This window comes from Rhinopithecus bieti, unplaced genomic scaffold, assembly GCF_001698545.2.
Source record: "Rhinopithecus bieti isolate Rb0 unplaced genomic scaffold, ASM169854v2 scaffold_5889, whole genome shotgun sequence".
In the NCBI taxonomy this organism is placed as follows: domain Eukaryota; kingdom Metazoa; phylum Chordata; class Mammalia; order Primates; family Cercopithecidae; genus Rhinopithecus; species Rhinopithecus bieti.
Window position 1 is genome coordinate 988,809 of NW_016805277.1, and position 15,564 is coordinate 1,004,372.

At 44.5% G+C, this 15,564-nt stretch overlaps 2 protein-coding genes across 6 annotated transcripts in view; one reads left to right on the top strand and one right to left on the bottom strand.

Annotated features, from left to right (window-relative positions):
- The window catches only part of SEC24A (SEC24 homolog A, COPII component), a 49,371-nt gene extending 36,716 nt beyond the window's left edge, over nt 1–12,655 (bottom strand). The window contains exons 1-2 of one of the 3 annotated variants that reach the window (XM_017871949.1): nt 12,033–12,655; nt 1,206–1,673 (exon numbers count right to left, since the gene is read on the bottom strand). In XM_017871949.1, coding sequence (XP_017727438.1) covers nt 1,206–1,673; nt 12,033–12,129 — 565 coding nt within the window. In that variant the 5' untranslated portion in view covers nt 12,130–12,655. The remainder of the gene's footprint in view (nt 1–1,205; nt 1,674–12,032) is intronic. The other 2 variants (XM_017871948.1, XM_017871950.1) reach the window with 2 other exon arrangements.
- The window catches only part of LOC108529550 (uncharacterized), a 19,539-nt gene continuing 16,249 nt past the window's right edge, over nt 12,275–15,564 (top strand). For 2 of the 3 annotated variants that reach the window (XM_017871959.1, XM_017871960.1), the window contains exon 1: nt 12,275–12,893. In XM_017871959.1, coding sequence (XP_017727448.1) covers nt 12,285–12,827 — 543 coding nt within the window. In that variant the 5' untranslated portion in view covers nt 12,275–12,284 and the 3' untranslated portion in view covers nt 12,828–12,893. Of the gene's footprint in view, nt 12,928–15,564 lie in introns of all 3 variants that reach the window. The other variant, XM_017871958.1, reaches the window with a different exon arrangement.

Sequence of the window (15,564 nt, forward strand, 5' to 3'; positions counted from 1 at the left end):
AAAAAAAAAAAGTCTTAAAAAAAAAAAGTATAACACCTTGCTGATTTTAATAGCAAAAAAGGGCCGGGCGCGGTGGCTCAAGCCTGTAATCCCAGCACTTTGGGAGGCCGAGACGGGCGGATCACGAGGTCAGGAGATCGAGACCATCCTGGCTAACACGGTGAAACCCCGTCTCTACTAAAAAAATACAAAAAATTAGCCGGGCGAGATGGCCGGCGCCTGCAGTCCCAGCTACTCGGGAGGCTGAGGCGAGAGAATGGCGTAAACCCGGGAGGCGGAGCTTGCAGTGAGCTGAGATCCGGCCACTGCACTCTAGCCTGGGCAACAGAGCGAGACTCCGTTTAAAAAAAAAAAAAAAAAAAAAAAAAAAGGAAAAGTCCAACCAAACACTGAAGTTAAAAGATAAAACGATCAAAGTCAGTCTAAGAATACATAATATGTAGCTTTGTCCTCAAGCTGATGTACAGATTCAACACAATCTCTATGAAAACCCAGCTATCAGCCAGGTGCAATGGCTCACGCCTGTAATCCCAGCACTTTGGGAGGCAGAGGCGAGCGGATTACCTGAGGTCAAGAGTTCGAGACCAGCCTGGCCAACATGGTAAAACCCTGTCTCTACTAAAACAAATACAAATAGCTGGGTGTGGTGGCGGGCACCTGTAATCCCAGCTACTTGGGAGGCTTAGGCAGGAGAATCGTTTGAACCAGGAGGTGGAGATTGCAGTGAGTCTAGATCACACTATTGCACTCCAGCCTGGGCGAAAAGAGCAAAACTCTGTCTCAAAAAAGAAAAAAAAAAAAACCCACAAAACCCATCTCTACTAAAATTACAAAAATCGGCCAAGCATGCTGGTCACGCCTGTGGTCCCAGGGGAGGCTGAGGCAGGAGAATCACTTGAACCCAGAAGGCAGAGGTTGCAGTAAGCTGAGATTGTGCCACTGCATTCCAGCCTGGGTGACCCATCTCAAAAAAAAAAAAAAAAAAAAAAAAACTACTAATGAATGTTACAGCTTACTTAATTTGTCTAGCAGGCTTTCTGGTTTTTGCTGGAAAGCCGAAAAACAAAAAACAACAACAAAAAACTACTAAAATTTTAAAAGTCATATTTTCCATATGGTTTTCAGGCTTCAAGTATTATTTCAAATATCTAAATAAGCAGAAGTTTCACATTTCTACATTTTAAGCACTTCTATAAGAATACTACCTGACTTTACGAAGCTATTTTGAAGTGAAGGATATCCAGAAGAAACATATTGATGATTTGTGGTTAAGCTTGTATTTCCAGATACAGTTGGTTGGGATGATGCAGGAGGACAATGGTTTGTTTGTGTGGCTGTGGATGGATAGTTATATTGCCAATTCAAAGGTGGTGGCAGGTTGGCTCCAGGAAGAAAGCTACTAGAAGGCATTGGTGTAGTAGATGAGTTCTGAGAAGTAAGTAATGGCATTCGGGGAGCAGGACCACTATGAAGCAAAGGTGTCACTGGATTAGAGGCCACAGGTGGTCTATTAAGAGTCTGCCCAGATCCCTGAGAACCACCATAGTTAGACTGTCCAGAGACTGGATTCAAAGTCTTTGCTGGTATTGGATGAGAGTAGGATCCTGGAAGCTGGAAACTGTATCCTTGGCTCACTGACTCTTGTGAAGACAGCAATGCATTTTGGACAGGACCTTCCAATAAAAGGAGGACAAATTAGTCTTACCAAAGAATATAGCAACACCTTAAAAAATAAAGTAAAACATATATTCTTACGGTCAGCAATAAAAACATATAACCCAATTAAAAAATAAGCAAAGGACTTAATAGACATTCAAATATACCTCCAAAGAAGATAGCTAATAAGCACATGCCAAAACATTCAACATCATCAGTCATTAGAGAAATACAAACATCATTAGTCATAACAGAAATGCAAATGAAAACCACAGTGAAGGCCAGCGCAGTGGCTCACATCTGTAATCCCAGCACTTTGGGAGGCCAAGGCAGGTGGATAGCTTGAGCCCAGGAGTTCAAGACTAGCCTGGGCAACATGGTGAAACCCCATGCCTATAAAAAATACAAAAAGTAGCCAGCCTTGATGGTGTGCACCTGTAGTCCTAGCTACTTGGGGGGCTGAGGCAGGAGAATCACTTGAACCCAGGAGGTCAAGGCTGCAGTGAGCCAAGGTCACACCACTGCACTCCAGCCTGGATGACAAAAAAAAAAAAAAAGATGGACTAAACAGTAGCAAGTAACAGAGTGAATACAGAGATGTCTGAATAAATGAAAACATTTGTAAAAAATTAATATATAAGCATATGTTGGGTTGCTTGGATAAAAATAGGCCATCTCACAGCCTGATGTTGCCACAAGATATCCTGGCCTAGTTTCATATTTGTATTACAATTTTATTTATTTACTTACTTATTGATTGATTGATTGAGACAGCACCTCACTCTGTTGTCCAAGCTGGAGTACAGTGGCACCATCGTGGCTCACTGCAGCTCTGACCTCCTGGGCTCAAGCGATCCTCTCATCCAAGCCTCCTGACAAAGCTGGGACTACAGGCATGCGCCACCACGCCTACTTAACTTTTTTTTTTGGTAGAGACAGAGACTCACTATGTTGCCCAAGCTGGTCTCAAATCCTGAGGTCAAGTAATCCTCCTGCCTCAGCCTCTATAAGTGCTAGGATTACAGGCATGAGCAAACAGGTTGTATTTACAATCTTATCACAAGCTAATATGCCAAAGAGGTGCCTTCAAGCCAGGTGCAGCCAAGTGAAAGCCAAATACCACCAAAATATACAAAATAAGCAAAAATTTGACAGGTCCATAAAGATGAAAAGATGCCAGGCATGGTGGCTCACACCTATAATCCCAACACTTTGGGAGGCCAAGGTGGGCAAGATAGCTTGAGCTCAGGAGTTCAAGACTAGCCTGGACATAATAGTAAGACCTCGTCTCTATAAAAATTGTAAGAATTAGTAGGGCATGGTGGCACATGCCTGTAAGCCCCAGCTACTTGGGGCTGAAGCAGGAGGATCACTGAGTACAGGAGGTTAAGGCTGCAGGGAGCTGTGTTCACACCACTGCACTCCAGCCTCTGTGACAAAGTGAGACCTTGTCTCCGTCTCGAAAAAAAAAAAAAGTATGAGGTCATAAGGCCAACTGGCAGGAAGACAGATACAAAAGAACTTGTTTTGTGGTAGTCACCATCATAGACCTACTGTGAGTAACTATTACATGAAAAATTTTTTTCTGACCTCCCTCCCCACTATGTGAAAATCATATATGGATCAATTGCAAGCAGTTCACAAAAAGTGTAGTAATAAATATATAATGACACGTTCACTAAATGGAAATTTTTTTTAAAGTCTGAAGTCATTACTAAGTAGCCCATCAAAACAATGGGTCAGTGAGGCCAGGCACAGTGGCTCACGCCTGTAATCCCAGCAACTTGGGAGGCCGAGGCAGGTGGATCACGAGGTCAGGAGATCGAGATCATCCTGGCTAACACGGTGAAACCCTGTCTCTACTAAAAATACAAAAAATTAGCCAGGCGTGGTGGCGGGCATGTGTAGTCCCAGCTACTCGAGAGGCTAAGGCAGGAGAATGGTGTGAACCCAGGAGGCGGAGCTTGCAGTGAGCAGAGATCGCGCCACTGCACTCCAGCCTGGGCAACAGAGCGAGACTCTGTCTCAAAATAAATAAATAAATAAATAAATAAATAAATAAATAAAAACGAAAATAAGGCTAGATTCTATGTGACAGGCAAAAGGGAGTCTTCTATAATTTCTCAGTAAGAAAATCACAGAATTAAATAAAAATTTTGAGTAGTGATTTGCCTGCATACATTGCCTCTCTCCCTTTCAGTCCAATCCAGAAAGGCTTCATCAGCCTGGCCACCAATGCATTGGTTGTTATTGTTATCTACTTCAGTGTTGTCATATCAAATAGATACANGCTAACACGGTGAAACCCTGTCTCTACTAAAAATACAAAAAATTAGCCAGGCGTGGTGGCGGGCATGTGTAGTCCCAGCTACTCGAGAGGCTAAGGCAGGAGAATGGTGTGAACCCAGGAGGCGGAGCTTGCAGTGAGCAGAGATCGCGCCACTGCACTCCAGCCTGGGCAACAGAGCGAGACTCTGTCTCAAAATAAATAAATAAATAAATAAATAAATAAATAAATAAATAAATAGAAATAATAATGGGTCAGTGATTATGAAGGGGTCCAGAATACACTACTATGGCATAAAAAATCATTTTAAGCAGAAGGCATTTGAGTTTCTAAAATCTCTTATCTGCCTAAAATGGAGACTTCCAAAAGAACTCAATTGTCTTAATCTACTTCCCAGGGGCAACCAGGAAAGATATCAATCTGACTCATGACCTGAGATGAGAAATATCCACACCACACCTAAACAGACATCATCACAAAACTATCATATCTATTCTAAGAGCCCATTTATCCTTCCTATAAGTCTGTTTTCCAGTAAATGTCCTTTCCCCCACCCCACCCTTCCCCTGTTAAAATGGTATAGAGGTTGGGCATGGTGGCTCATGCCTGTAATCCCAGCACACTTGAGGCCAAAGCAGAACTACTTGAGCTGAGGAGTGGAAGACCATCCTGGGCAACATAGCAAGACTCCATTTCTATAAAAAAAATAAATAAAAATTAAAAAATTAGCCAGGAGTGGTGGCACACGGCTGTAGACCTAGCTTCTCAGGAGGCTGAGGCAAGAGGACTGCTTGAGCCCAGGAGTTTGACTTCAGTGAGCTATAATCAAGCATTCCATCCTGGGCTACAGAGTGAGAACGTGTGTCAAAAACAAAAAGGAAAAAGTGAGCATGATAGTCACCCAGATAATGTTCCAATATATTCAAAATTAAAACAATCAAATCAATTGTGGTTTCAAACAAAATGTAGCATATTGTTTAATGTTTTAAAATTGAATTATATTGCTTTTTATTTTTTATTTTTTTGAGACGGAGTCTCGCTGTGTTGCCCAAGCTAAAGTGCAGTGGTGTGATCTCAGCTCACTGCAACCTCTGCCTCCTGGGTTCAGGCGATTCTCCTGCCTCACTCAGCTTCTTGAGTAGCTGGGATTACAGGCGTGCACCACGTCTGGCTAATTTTTGTATTTTTAGTAGAGACGGGATTTCACCATGTTGGTCAGGCTGTTCTTGAACTTCTGACCTCAAGTGATCTGGCCACCTTGGCCTCCCAAAGTGCTGGGATTACAGGCGTGAACCACCATGTCCAGCCATTTGTTGATATTTTTAATGTTTGGTTTTATAATAGTACAATAGCTATAAACCTATGAAGTTTACATCTAGCTTTGTGTTTGCATATACGCATTTAATAAAAACTTTTGCCAAGCACGTTGGCTTAATCTTGTAATCCAAGTATTTTGAAAGGCCAAGGCGGGAGCACGGCTTGACCTCAGAAGTTCAAGAACAACCTGGCTAATATAGTGAGACACCATCTCTACAAAAAAATAATTAGCCAGTACTTGGGAGGCTGAGGCAGAAGGATCACTTGAACCCAAGAGATCAAGCCTGCAGTTGGCTGTGATCATGCCCCTGCACTCTAGCCTGGGCAACGAGTAAGAACCTGTCTCAGAAGTAAAATAAATAAATAAATAATTTAACATTGGGATGGCAGAGAAATACTTAGTAGCTATACATTACTCATATTTTTAAAAAACTGATTTGAGGAAATAGTACTCATGGGATTTTAAGTGGAATTGAATATGGGTGATGAAGAGAGGAAAGAATCTAGGATGACTCCTAGGTTTCTGACCTGAGCAATCTGGTGGATGGCCATGTTTATTCATTTGAACAGAAAGAGAAAAGAATAGAAATGTAGGCCAGGCATGGTGGCTCATGCCTGTAATCCCAGCACTTTAGAAAGTCAAGGTGGGAGGATCACTTGAGGCCAAGAGTTTGAGACCAGCTTGGGCAATATGGCAAGTCCCTATCTCTACAAAATATATGTTTTGGTTGTGTATGTGTGTGTGTGTGCGGCTTTTTTTTTTTTTTAGAAATGAAGTCTTGCTCTGTCACCCAGGCTGAAGTGTCACAGCTCACTGCAGCCTCGACCTCCCAGGCTCAAGCGATCCTCCCACCTCCCCTCTTGAGTAGCTGGGACTACCGGCATGCACCACTGTACCTGGCTAATTATTTAACTTTTTGTAGAGATCAGGTCTCCCTAAGTTGTCCAGGCTGGTCTCGAAATCCTGGGCTCAAGGGATCTTCTTGACTTGGCTTCCCAAAGTACCAAGATTACAAGCATGAGCCACCCCACCCACTTGATCAAGGATCAAGGATCACTTGAGCCCAGGAGTTAAAGGCTGCAGTGAGCTATCATTGCATCATTGCATTCCGGCCACGGCGACAGAATGAGATGCTGTCTTTAAAAAAAAAAAAAAAAAAAAAGTCAAGTTCAGTGGCTCATGCCTGTAATCCCAACACTTTGGGAGGCCGAGGTGGGTGGATCACCTGAAGTCAGAAGTTCAAGACCAGCCTGACCAACATGGTGAAACCCCATCTCTACTAAAAATAGAAAAATTAGCCGGGTATGGTGGCACAGGCCTATAGTCCCAGCTACTCAGGAGGCTGAGGCAGGAGAATTGCTTGAACCCAGGAGGTGGAGGTTGCAATGACTGGCAATCACGCCACTGCACTCCAGCCTGGGTGACAGAGCAAGACTCTGTCTCAAAAAAACAAAGGTGGGGGATGGCAAAGGGAAGAGAGATTGAAGAGTTATTTTAAACACACTAATTTTCAGGTGCCACCAAGAAATCTAAGTGGAGATGTCCAGTATAAAGATACTTTTTTTTTTTTTTTTTGAGAAGGAGTCTTGCTCTGTCGCCCAGGCTGGAGTGCAGTGGCACGATCTCCGCTCACTGCAAGCTCCGCCTCCCGGGTTCACGCCATTCTCCTGCCTCAGCCTCCCGAGTAGCTGGGACTATAGGCGCCCACCACCATGCCCGGCTAATTTTTCGTATTTTTTAGTACAGACGGGGGTTTCACCGTGTTAACCAGGATGGTCTCGATCTCCTGAGCTCGTGATGCACCCTCCTCGGCCTCCCAAAGTGCTGGGATTACAGGCGTGAGCCACCGCGCCCGGCCGCAGTATAAAGATACTTATCCGCGCTGGGTGCGGTGGCTCAGGCCTGTAATTCCAGCACTTTAGGAGGTGCAGGCGGGCAGATCATGAGGTCAGGAGAGCGACACCATCCTGACTAAGATGGGGAAACCCCATCTCTTCTAAACATACAAAAAATTTGCCAGGTGTGGTGGCAGGTGCCAGTGGTCCCAGCTACTCCGGAGGCTGAGAAAGGAGAATTGCTTGAACCCAGGAGGCAGAGATTTCAGTGAGCCAAGATCATGCCACCCCACTCCAGCCTGGGCAACAGAGCAAGACTCTGTTTAAAAAAAACAAAAAAAGATATTTATCTGCAGCCAAAGCGATAGGTTTCAGCTTAAGATATAATTTTGGGAGTCATTGATATATGCATAAGATTTAAAACCATGGGAATTAAAGATACCCAGGGAGCATATAAGAAAAACAGGTCACCTTGAAGAACACCAATATTGAAGGAGGAGAGAGAAAAAAACAATCAGAAATGGAAGAAATATTGAGAATACTGCTGTTGAGAAATAGCAATCAAAAAAAAGAAAGAAAACCATAACCACCCTTCCGGTAATATCCTAGAAACCAAAGAAAGCAATTGTTGTAAAAATAAAATAACAACCAAAGGTATCAAATGCAGCTCAGAAAATGAGGACTGAAAATATTTTTCTATTTAATAATCAGGAAGCCATTTGTGGCCTTATTTATTCATTTATTTTAAGATGAATTCTTGCTCTGTCACCCAGGCTGGAGTACAGTGGTGTGATCTCAGCTCACTGCAACCTCCACCTCCCGGGTTCAAGTGATTCTCCTGCCTCAGTCTCCTGAGTAACTGGGATTACAGGTGTATGCCACCACGCCCGGCTAATTTTTATATTTTTAGTAGAGACAGGGTTTCACCACGTTGGCCAGGCTGGTCTTAAACTCCTGACCTTGTGATCCACCTGCCTCGCCCTCCCAAAGTGCTGGGATTACAGGCATGAGCCACCGCGCCCAGCCTTGTGGCCTTATTAAGGATAATTTTGGGATGTGTGGGTAAAGAAGCTAAATTAGAAAGTTAGAGGCAAGAATGAATGCAGATGAGTGCTTCCCACCCAACCAGCAGCTTCAGAATCAGAGGAACCTGCTATAATAATGGTACGAATTGAGATCTCAGGTCCCACCTTTGTAAAATCCTATTTCATAGGATTCAAAAGGATCCCAGAATCTGCATTAGTAAAAAAGCTCATGTGGCCAGGTGTGGTGGCTCACACCTGTAATCCCAGCACTTTGGCTGAGGCGGGCAGATCACCTGAGGTCAGGAGTTTGAGACCAGTCTGGCCAAAAAGCTTTAAGTTTCTTTAGGAAAGCCTGGGTCAGGCGTAGTGGTTCACACTTGTAATCCCAGCACTTTGGGAGATGGAGGCGGGAGGATCACGAGGTCAGGAATTCGAGACCAGCCTGGTCAAATGTTGAAACCCATCTCTACTAAAGATACAAAAAATTAGACAAGCATGGTGACACACATCTATAATCCCAGTTACTTCAGGGGCTGAGGCAGGAGGAACTTGGAGGTTAAGGCTGCAGTGAGCCATGATTGCACCACTGTACTCTAGCCTGGGGGACAAAGTGAGACCAGTTCTGAAAAACCAAAACAAAACAAAACTGCAGTTTCTAACTACCTTTGCAAGTTGATTCAGTCAATAAAGGCACTAATTAATGATGGAAGTTATTATTTGCCTTTAGCATTATTACATGATAATCAGATTAAGATCCTTAGTTTAAGAGGTCTTGCAGTCTCACTATCAATTTTTGCAAAGGCCATATGTATACACAAAGACTTAGAAAACCCTGTCAGCCGGGCACGGTGGCTCACGCCTGTAATCCAGCACTTTGGGAGGCCGAGGCGGGCGGATCAGCTGAGGTCAAGAGTTCAAGACCAGCCTGACCAATGTGATGAAACCCTGTCTCTACTAAAAATACAAAATTAGCCGGGCATGGTGGCATGCCCCTGTAATCCCAGCTACTCAGGAGACTAAGACAGGAAAATTGCTTGAACCTGGGAGGCAGAGGTTGCAATGAGCCAAGATCGTGCCATTGCACTCTAGCCTAGGCAACAAAAGTGAAACTCCATCTAAAAAAAAAAAAAAAAAAAAAGAGTTTACAACAGAATATGCAAGCATCAACTACTGCTCTGGAATAGTTAAGCAAAACTAGATTCCAGCATTGAAACATTTTCTCACCTTCTTGAAAAATATCCTCTCCTCCAACTTGATACCACATCCCTACTCTCTGTATTATTAGCAGGACGAACAATAAAACAACCCAGGCTAGGCTTGGTAGCTCATTCCTCTAATCCCAGCACTTTGGAAGGCTGAGTCAGGAGGATCACTTGAGGCCAGGAATTTCAGACCAGCCTAGGCAACACAGAGAGACCCGTCAATACAAAAAAAAAAAAATTATATATAGATATTACATTATCTATATATAATATAGATAAAAAATATATATGTATATATTAGGCTGGGTGTGGTGGCTCATGCCTGTAATCCCAGCACTTTGGGAGGCCAAGGTGGGCAGATCATTATGAGGTTTGGAGTTCAAGACTAGCCTGGCCAACATGGTGAAACCCCATCTGTACTAAAAATACACAAAATTAGCCGGGGTGGGTGGTGCATGGCCTGTAATTCCAGCTACTCGGGGGAGGCTTGAGGCACGAGAATCAGACTTGAACCTGGGAGATGGAGGTTGCAGTGAGCTGAGATCAAGCCACTGTACTCTAGCCTGGGCAACAGAGTGAAACTCTGACTCAAAAAATAATAATAATAAAATATATACATTTTATATATATAATTTATATTTTATACTTATATAAAAAATAGGGCCTGGTGGTATGCACCTGTAGTTCTAGCTACTGAGGAGGCTGAGGTGTGAAGATTGCTTGAGCCCAGGAGTAACAGTGAGTTGTGATCCTGCCACTTCACTCCAGCTTGAGGGACAGTGTAAGCAAGACCCTGTCTCAAAAAAAAAAAAAAAATGGCAAAAAACAAAAAACTTGTAGAGGCCAGGTACAGTGGCTCACGCCTGTAATCCCAGCACTTTGGGAGGCCAAGGTGGGTGGATCACTGGACATCAGCCTGACCAACATGGTGAAACCCCGTCTCTACTAAAAATACGCAAATTAGCTAGGTGTGGTGACACATGCCTGTAATCCCAGCTACTTGGGAGGCTGAGGCAGGAGAATCGCTTGAACCTGGAAAGTGGAGGTTGCAGTGAGTCGAGATTGTGCCATTGCCCTCCAGCCTGGGGGACAAAAGCAAAACTCCGTCTCAAAAAAAAAAAAAAAAAAAAACCTGTAGAAATGGAACTTATAAAAAGACTATGAAAATTATATTTTAAAAAAGAGTTCTGGGCATAGTGGCTCAGGCCTGTAATTACAGCACTTTGGAAGGCTAAGGAGGCAGGAGAATTGCTTGAACCCGGGAAGCGGAGTTTGCAGTGAACCGAGATCATGCCACTGCACTCCAGCCTGGGCAACAAAACAAGACTCCATCTCAAAAAAAAAAAAAAAGTGGAACAAATATCTGTTGGACTGCATCAACTCAACATAGTGACAATATCTCTAATACAGCATACCACAGTGGTCAAAACCCTTTAACATTTCAATATTATGACAACTACACTCATATATAAACATTGAAGCACATTTGAGGATTTGTCATTTAAAGTTAATGTAAAACTGCAATTTATAGATAAGAAAAATCCATAGTCATGTAACATATTTTTTCACATCCTCAGTGTAAATGTTACTAAATATCCTAGAATAAAATGTAGTTTACATAATCTGTTACCATAATTTTGAGAAAGAATGGTTAACTCAATACCCTTTCAGTGGCTTTCCTCCACTTATTCTTTCTTCTGCCCACATAGTGGCCTACTCACAGACATTTTCAAAAGTCTTTTAGAGCCATCTTTGTAAAGAAAACAGCGGTCTTCTCTAAAAACAATGTAATTCAGCGATTTTAGTCACTGTTTTCTCCAACTTCACAGAAATCTTAGACTCTAATGGGCAACTTAAGTTCTTTAGCATTATTCTACTAGTCTTATTTCTGTAAACCAAAGATCTGTAGGTCAATTGGTAAGTAGGCAATCTGTCAGCAGAAAGTCTTTGTTGATTGTAACAACCGAAATAATCTTAGCAAATCACAATGTAGGATGATTTAAGGAATCCTAGAAGAGGTATAAAATTATAAGACATTCTCACACCAAATGACAAACTATAATGTACATGTGGACTCTTGTCAGAGATTCAGAGAGTTGTGTCCAACCACTTTCCAAATGCTGTACAGACATCTAGAAATCAAGCAGGAGATCCTTCTACTTGGTTTTTCCACAGCTGAAACACTGAACAGCTGTTGTAGGTACAATTCTGGGAAGGTTCTGGGAGAGATGAGTAGGCCCTAAAGGGGTGTCCCAAAAGCATGCATACATCTCCAGAAACTCAGACTGAGTACGACGCCCCCCCACCACTTCAGGGCCTGCAGAACCCAGATGAATCGGACCCCAAATCCTGCTCTCTAGAAAACCGCGGTGAGGTGGCATGGAAGGCGAAGGCACCCAAACACTATGATCCTTATATTCGAGTTTTGAGGCATTTTCTCACCCATGTTTCACCCAGGGCGTTGCATACAGCAGGTGCTCATTTACTGTTTTGGTGACCGACTGAATAAATAAATGTGAAAGACTGAGCCGAGCCTGGGGCTACAGGTGCACAATCGCCGTGGTCCCCTGGCCCAGCCGCCCACCACCACCCGCGCCAGAACCCGGTTAAGGAGGTCACCCTCTCTACCTATGTCGCTTCAAGCAGCAGTGGCACACAAAGGTCAGTCAGCCCTGGCCAGGCTGCGCCCTCCCCCAGGACAGCACTCACCGTTGGTGTAGGGAGACCCCGAGGCCAAGGCGGCTCCGTTCTGGGCCTGGAGGCTGGCTGCGGCGCCGCCGGAGGCCGGTATTCCCGGCTGGGACATGACGACGGCGGTTATCTGGGTTGGAAGGGGCTGGTTGGGGTCGACAACAGCGCACAAGAAGAGAGCTGAAAGACCACTGCTGAAAGCGGAGGGAGAAAGCTAACAACTTAAGACTGAAGACTGGGAGAAGCGGGGGGGCGCATTAAGCCCGAGGCATGGCGCCGCACTCTCTCCAGGCCACCGGCGGCCACGGCCTAGCCTGGGAGATGAGGCTTGGGAGTCGGGCCGGCGGGGCCGCGAACGCCCGGCTAGAAGGCGGCAGCCAAACCTGGAGAGAAGGAGGGAGGCCCTGGCCGGAAGTGCCTGTCAGCCGCCGGCCGCGCAGCCGCAATCCGGACACGTGGCACTTCCGGCTCCGGGCTCGCAGCCGCCGCCGTGCCGGCGAGCTCTTCTCTGCCAGTCGGGCTGCCCCGAGGCCACCTGACAGCTCCTGGTGCCCCGACCCCGACGACCGTGCCCGTCCTCGCTGCCACGTCACCGACTCTCACGGCCGGCCGGAAGTGCCGTGTGTCACCGCTACGGAAATTCCCGCCGTTGTGAACGTGACCTCGTTCGCAGAGCTGGGATCGTGGGGCAATCTGGGATTCGGTAGCCGCTTTCGTGGGGTGGGACTGACAGTTCCTCTCCTCGGGTTCTGTGAAGATTACCTGAGACCACAGAAGTCATCGTCCTCAGTTGAGACGTACCACTACTGGTAGCTGGGACGGTTAATGTTCATTGCAGTATTTCATTCACATTTCGTCTTCATGTTTCAGATGTAAATTGTAAGGAGTTTTAAAAAGAGGTGGTTAAATATGTGTACGTATTAATAGTGTGATCAAGCCAAGAAGGAGGCCTTTGTCTTTTGACTGGAGGACTCAGAGGAATTTTGATTTTGAAACTCGCTGATTCATAGCATAGTCACACTCAAGTTCATTAGCACATTTAAATGGCAGTTTTGTTTCCTCTTCTAAGAGTTTACAGTAAGGTAAAGAACTCAAACTTCCTTTCAGAGCAAGTAGACTTTTTTTTTTTGCAAGTATACTTTTTTGACTTTTGAAGCCAAAGAGAGGTCGAAACTGCGGTGATTAGACAGCGTGGTTAATTAATGACTGAGTAATCATCTTAGCTGACTTCATTCTATTTAGGTTTTTCCTGCTCTGTGCTGATGATAAAGCCCTTCTTTACAAATTTGTACTGTTGATTAAAATGTCATGCCACGCGGTTTCGAAACCTCAGTGTGAAGTGCATCTTACCTAATTCATTTAGTATCAAATGCCTGCTATGAAGTGTTATATTACATACAAGAAAAGCCAGATCTGTGTCAGGCTAGGCAAGGTGGCTCACTCCTGTAATCCAAACACTTTGGGAGGCTGAGACAGAAGGAATAGTTGAGGCCAGGAGTTAGAGACCAGTCTGGACAACTGGTAGAGTCCCCTTATCTCTATTTTTTTAAAAAAAATTGTTTTTGAGACCAAGTCTTCGTCTGTTACCCAGGCTGGAGTGCAGTGGCGCCATCTCCACTCGCTGCAGCCTCCGCCTCCTGGGTTCAAGCAATTCTCCTGCCTCAGCCTCCCGAGTACCTGGGATTACAGGCTCATGCCACCATGCCTGGCTAAGTTTTGTATTTTTGGTAGAGACAGGGTTTCACCATGTTGGCAAGGCTGGTCTCATACACCTGACCTCAGTTGATCCACCCGCCTCAACCTCCCAAAGTGCTGGGATTACAGGCGTGAGCCACCGTGCCCAGCCAATTTTTAAAAATCAAATAACAAATTTTAAAAACTTGCCCAGTATGGTGGCACATCCCTGTAGTCTCAGCTACTCAGGAGGCTGAGGTGGGAGGATCACCTGAGCCCAGGAGTTCGAGGCTGCAGTGAGCTATGATCTCACCACTGCACTCCAGCCTGCATGACAGAGTGAGATCCTGTCTCTAAGAAAAGAAAGAGAGGCCGGGCGCGGTGGCTCAACCTGTAATCCCAGCACTTTGGGAGGCCGAGACGGGCGGATCACGAGGTCAGGAGATCGAGACCATCCTGGCTAACACAGTGAAACCCCGTCTCTACTAAAAATACAAAAACTAGCCGGGCGAGATGGCTGGCGCCTGTAGTCCCAGCTACTCAGGAGGCTGAGGCAGGAGAATGGCATAAACCCGTGAGGCGGAGCTTGCAGTGAGCTGAGATCCGGCCACTGCACTCCAGTCCGGGCCACAGAGCGAGACTCCGCCTCAAAAAAAAAAAAAAAAAAAAAAAAAAAGAAAAGAAAGAGAATAAACCACTGTGTCAGGCCTAAAACAGGCACTAAAAATTCAAATAACTAAATACTAAATTTTATACTAACCCTGTTTTCATCATTTGCCTCAGAACTTTACTAAAAATGTATTTGCTCGGGTGTGGTAGCTCACGCCTGTAATCCCAGCACTTTGGGAGGCTGAGGGGGGCAGATTACCTGAGGTCAGGAGTTCAAGACCAGCCTGGCCAACATGGTGAAACCCCATCTCTACTAAAAATACAAAAATTAGCCAGGCATGGTGGCACATGTCTGTAATCCCACCTGCTCAGGAGGATGAGGGAGGAGAATTGCTTGAGCCTGGGAGACGGAGGTTGCAGTAAGCCAAGATTGCGCCACTGCACTCCAGCCTGGCCGACAGAGCAAGGCTCTGTCTTAAAAAAATAAAGTTAAATAAGTAAATACATATTGGCTATAAGTAGCATTGAACAATTCAATTCCTTTGTACAAGATCCAAGTACTATATCTATCTATCTATCTATATATATATACTATATATATACTATATATATCTATATATGTATATATAGATATATATATATATATTTTTTGAGACAGTCTGTTGCCCAGGCTGGAGTGCAGTGGTGCAGTCACAGCTCACTGCTGCCCAATCTCCTGGGCTCAAGCAGTCCTCCAGCCTCAGCCTTCTCCTGAGTAACTGGGACTACAGGTGTGTGCCATTATGCCTGGCTAGGTTTTGTTTGTTTGTTTGTTTGTTTTTGTAAAGAGAAGGTCTCACAAGAGATCCTCCTGCCTCATCCTTCCAAAATGAGATTACAGGTTTGAGCCACCACGCCTAGTTAAAATCTTCTTTAAGATGAAGATGATACTTACGGTCAAATTGTTTTCAGTTTGGAGCCACTATAACAAAATCCCAAATTATAGATCCAAAAACACTTTAAAATTGCACAGACACAAGCCTCTGAATGTTTTGAAGAGGAAATAGAGCTCAGAGAGAAACAACCCTTCTGAGGTCAGACAAAATCAGGGTCACTCTTCAAAGAGGCAAATACCTGATCTCAAACCTGCATTAGTTTAATTCTCTGTTTTTATTCAACTCATTTTGAATGACCTTGATTTGTTTTGACCTTGGCATGGTGGTTTGATTTGGTTAAATCAAGCTTTCTTTGAACTTTGTGCTATTTAAGCAGTATCTTTTTTTTTTTT